This window comes from Limulus polyphemus, unplaced genomic scaffold (genome assembly GCF_000517525.1).
Source record: "Limulus polyphemus unplaced genomic scaffold, Limulus_polyphemus-2.1.2 Scaffold4947, whole genome shotgun sequence".
Taxonomy (NCBI): Eukaryota; Metazoa; Arthropoda; class Merostomata; order Xiphosura; family Limulidae; genus Limulus; species Limulus polyphemus.
Genome location: NW_013670557.1, coordinates 49,543 through 55,002, shown reverse-complemented (window position 1 = coordinate 55,002; position 5,460 = coordinate 49,543). Strand labels below are relative to the sequence as shown.

Sequence of the window (5,460 nt, the reverse complement as noted above, 5' to 3'; positions counted from 1 at the left end):
TGAAGTTATATCAAGTTGGTGCACCAATGGAAAGAGTAGTCGTCGACATTGCTGGTCCTCTGCCCCAAACTTGCACTGTAAACAAGTACATTTGTGTGGTGATGGATTATTTCACCAAGTGGCCTGAGGCATATGCAATACCAAATCAGGAAGCTACAACTATAGCTTCAGCTTTGGTATGCCATACGAACTGCATTCAGATCAAGGCTGTAACTTTGAATTGGCTGTGTTCCATGAATGCTGCAAGTTGTTTGGCAGCCAAAAGACCAGGACAACACCACTTCACCCACAGTCCAATGGGATGGTAGAAAAGTACAACTGGACACTGGGACAGGAATTGGCAAAGTTTTGTAATAGTCGCGAAGATGACTGGGATGTCTTACTACCTCCACTGCTGATGGCTTATAGGACAGCAGAGCATGAAGCCACTGGATACACTTCAGCAAAGTTGATGTTTGATCGGGAACTTTGGTTGCCAGTGGATCTGTTAACAGGACGCATACCTTATAAAGAGTTTCCTGAAAATGTGTCAGAGTTTGTGAATGTGTTAACAGAAAGGATGAATGATATTCACCATCAAGTGCGTTCAAACTTGAAAACGTCTGCTGATCCTATGAAGTTATCTTATGATAAGAGATCTATTGAATTTAGCTTTGTACCAGGAGACAAGGTGTGGTTGTATAATCCCAGGAAGACCAAAGGGAAGTCTTCTCCATGGGAAGGCCCATATGACATAGTGGATCGTCTTTCAGACGTGACTTTCCAGATAAAATGTGGTCAGCGAGGTAAGCCAAAGGTGGTGCATGCCAACAGGCTTTGGCATTATTACGGTCCAGGACATTTCAGTTGGGATGAAGTGAACAATGAAACAAATGACGCTGCTGAAGACGTGTCACTTGAAAAAGCCACTGTCGAAGAAGAAATTCTATTCGGTTTTGAGAAGGGAAACAGTGAAGTCCTTACTATTACTGATGTGACTGTTACCAATGATAGGACATTTCCTGATGAAGCAGAAGCCAACGGGAAAGAGACCAGTATGGAAGAAGATATGTCCCAAAAAATTAAAAGACTTTGTTGAATTTTAATTTTGTGTTTGTAAATTCTGTACATTTATTTATTAGTTTAATGTAAGTTGCTAATGTTCGGGACGAATAATACTAAGGAAGGGGCAATGTTACGACAGTGGGGGTCACGTGTCGAGTATTCTAGAAGATTCGCTAGTCTGTTGCAACAGCAGGGTCGCGTGACGAATATACTAGAAGATTCGCTAGTGTGTTGCGACAGCGGGAGTCAATTGACGCTGGTAGCACGTGTTGAGAGTCTTAGAAGTTTCTAAAACAGGCAGTATTATCATATATAAGTGCACTAGACAGTGAGAGAGACAGAAGGAGTCGAAGCAGTAGAGGAGACAGAGACGTAGCGGAGATGAAGCAGGCAGAGAGAAAGAAAGACTGAAATGTTACGACAGTGGGGGTCACGTGTCGAGTATTCTAGAAGATTCGCTAGTCTGTTGCAACAGCGGGGTCGCGTGACGAATATTCTAGAAGATTCGCTAGTGTGTTGCGACAGCGGGAGTCAATTGACGCTGGTAGCACGTGTTGAGAGTCTTAGAAGTTTCTAGAACAGGCAGTATTATCATATATAAGTGCACTAGACAGTGAGAGAGACAGACGGAGTCGAAGCAGTAGTGGAGACAGAGACGTAGAGGAGACGAAGCAGGCAGAGAGAAAGAAAGACAGCGATTACAGTCAGCAGGAACTGAGGATAGCAGACACAGAGATCGGAACTATAGTTTGCGGGGATGGACAATTAAATCTAAGAGCGATAGAAAGTGAGTGAATTGTTGTGAACTATAGTGTGTGTAGCTGTGAAAATTAACTACATTACAAAGTTGTATTGAGGAAGAATAAACAAGTTTGTAAAGAAAGGACTTGTATCTTAGAAGAATTAACAAACAAACATACAGAGACGTAACATTACTAAAAATATTAATAGCACTGGCGTTATGAGATACAGTATTGACTGTATTTACGTCACTTTTAGGTTTGTGCACAACTTCTTGAGGATCGATTCTTACCCGTTTTTTCTTCGTTGTAAGAGTCACTTCCAGTTGAGTTGATATAGGCCCAAGTGATCTAAGATTATAGTCATGGGTCACTGTATCAGCTTGTGTTGTCACTGCAGTACTAGAGGTATTATCCTCAGTTGCTGGGAACTACCTTCGCTGTTGCCACTACAAACTGAGACATCTTCGGTTGTTATTACTTCATCACCTAGTACAATACTCTCATCTTCTTCTGATTCTAGTATTTCTGGTTCTAATATTTGCTCTTCATCATGAAACGATGAGTCAAACTCGCCCAGTTATCAGCCTCTTCAAGAATACTCATATCTTGTTCATATTTCTTAGTTTCATCTTTTACACACTGATATCAGTAAGGTTTATGGCACTTTACTTTTTTTTAACCTATTCACATGTACTAACTGTTTACCTTTTGCATAGACTTCTTGAATCTCAAAATTAACTGGACTAGTCTGTTTCAATACTCTAAGATGGACCTTTCCATAACTTTGCTAACTTTTTAGTGTTTTCTCTCTTGACAATCTGGGTGTACAACAATATTTTGTCCCCTAACTTTATATCACTAGCTTGTGCCTTCTTATTTACTTGTTTCTCTCTACCTTCAGCAGCTTTAGTTAGATATTCGTTAGCCAACTCAAATACCAACTGCATTCTCTATATTAGTTCTGCCTTATAGTCGTAATTTACTGCATAATTAACTTTTCTAGGAGCTAATATATACTGCATGGGTAACATAACATCTCTACCAAGCAATAGAAAGAATGGACATTCCTGATAAGACTCATTCTCAGCACTTCTATATGTTAATAACAACAAGGAGATCTGCTCATTCCAAGTTTTCAGATCTTTCTCATAGTATTGAGAAAAAGTGTCTAACAATGTTCTATTTAATCTTTCTACTAAACCATTAGCAGCTGGATGATAAGCTGTCGTCTCAATTTTCTTCACACATAATAGCTCACAAACTTCTTTCATTAACTTAGAAATACTATTTCTATCTGCTAATAGATATTGGGGTATACCATATCTAGCAACTATGTTGCATATAAAAGCCTTTGTTATTGTTGCTGCTTTCTGATCAGGTAAACATATAGCTTCAGGATACCTGGTTAAATAATCTGCGACTACTAACACATATTTGTTTCCTGCGTAGGACGTAGGCATGATAGTAATATGTCCATAGCTACTAGCTAAAAGGGTGTCGTTAGACTCGTACATTCTTTGCAAGAGAGCATTCATAAAATGTGGGCTCGTTTTTGACATTCTATAAATGATTCACAGTAATCTTTAATATTTTTCCTCATGTTTAGCCAAAATAATATGCTGCTTATCCTACTGTACGTTTTAGCAAAAGCTAGATGTGCTGCGAATGGTGTGTCATATGTATTCATACCTTTTGTTTTCAAGTTATGTGGTACAACTAGTTGTAAAGACCTATTAACTTTTACCCTTTTACATAGGATATCTGAATCTAATATGTATTCGGTATCGTCTCCTTGTGTTAGTTTGTTTTATAAGGAGTTTACTATTGGATCTTTGTTTTGCTCACTAATCACATGATTAAATCCTAAATTATTTTTAATTCGTCATTATGTTCAGTTTGTACTTCTTTTACTTGGTTAATTGTTTGATTTTCTACAGTCTCTGTATTTTCTACTCTAATTCTACTCAAATCATCATTAGAATGCTTTCTACCTGGTCTTTTGAAGGCATATTGCTCACATACATAATGGATAGAATAGGGCTAAATACCCCTCCTTGGGGTACACACCTGCCTCTGAGGAGAATTCCTCAGAGTGGGTTACCCATACATTTATTTTACATGTTCTATTTTCCAAGAAGTTAGCCAGCGAATAAACACCCGCCTTAGTTCCAATTCCGTCATGCGGAACCTGCGACCATTGTGCCATACATAGACATCGATAAATCAGGTGACAGTGCATTTTTTTATTAAAGCTATCTATTATTGTTTCTGTTAGTCTAACCAAATGGTCAGTTGTCTGTCTGAATTTTCTAAAACCATTTTGGGTTTCTGGTAATTTAGAAGTGACTGCTAGGTAATTTGAGAGTCTATTGCTTATTATACATTCTAGAATTTTGCCTACACAGCTGGTCAGGCTGATCAGTTGGTAGTTGTTTCGTTTATTTGCTGGCTTTCCTTTTTTATGGAACATTAGTAGGATCGCTTGCTGCCAAGAAACTGGGATGTATCCAGAACTTAGTGATAAGTTAAAAAGTGTTGTGAGGTGTCCATACAATCTCATAGTGCCTCTTTTGAGGATGATAGGCTGCATGCAGTCTTCTCGTGGTGCCTTGTGTTTGGTAGCTTTTATAGCTTGTTGAATTCCCATTTGTGTAATTGTTTTTGTGAGAAGATATGTAATTGGGTTTTCTATTTCATCAAGGCTCTGTATGTTAACTGGGAATCTTGGTGTGTACATGGTTATGTTTAGTTTAATGTGGTTGATAACTTTGTTGCAGCAAGTGTACATTCATGTCTGGTTCTTGGTGCATTTTGTAAGTGTTCTTTAAATACTTTTGCCTTTTCAGTGTTTGTGTATGCAGTCTTATTTTGTGTTTCTAGAGGTGGGCAGTAACTTAAACTAGTTACATTGTTTTGTTTTTTTTCATTTAGTTCAGTTGCTTTTTTGTATGTTTTCAGGTTCTACTACTATTTATGCCTCATTGTCGTTTGGTCTTGTTATTGTGTTTGTTACAGCTGTGGCGTAGTTTGTTGTTTATTGTGCTTGCACTGTTGGTAACAGTGTCTTTCGCTGGTTGGGTTGTGTCTGTAGTTGTTTTTATGCATTTGGGTTCTGGGTGTTGTTTTTGGCATTGTGTTATGTAGTGATATTCGCCACACCCTACACATCTTGGGGCTGCCTGATAGGCTGCTGCTACATGCCCAAATCTTTGACAGTGGTAGCATAGAGTTACCATTATAGCTGGTGTCTTTGTCTGTTCCACTGTGTATCGTTGGTACCATATAATGAGACCATTGTTTATTAAATGTGTTATGTCTTGTGTGTTATCCATGTGTACGTTTATTAAGTTTGTTGGTTATGTTAGATATTATTATTTCAACTTTAGTAACGTGTATATCTTGTTGTGTTAGTGTGTCTTTATTATCACCTGAGTCAATGGAGTAGGGTACACCCTAGATCACAGAGGATCTGGATTGTGACCTAGCTCCTGGGAGGTGTAATGTGATTTGACATGTTTTGAATGCATCCACAAGTCATGTCTACAGTAGTTTGTTGAGGTCAGCGGGTTCCTATCCTAGAACTAGGACACCGCCCCTAAGTAGACATTTGATGCCAACGATTGAAACCTTAGGTTTACATCTTTTAATTTCCATAGCTAATTGTGGCTGATTA

At 38.5% G+C, this 5,460-nt stretch overlaps 1 protein-coding gene across 1 annotated transcript; it reads right to left on the bottom strand.

The window, feature by feature from the left end:
- Positions 1 to 2,737: 2,737 nt before the first annotated feature.
- Positions 2,738 to 3,346, bottom strand: LOC106471894. The gene has a single exon (XM_013932520.1). It carries the CDS (start codon positions 3,344 to 3,346, stop codon positions 2,738 to 2,740), a length of 609 nt encoding a protein of 202 aa, XP_013787974.1.
- Positions 3,347 to 5,460: the final 2,114 nt, after the last annotated feature.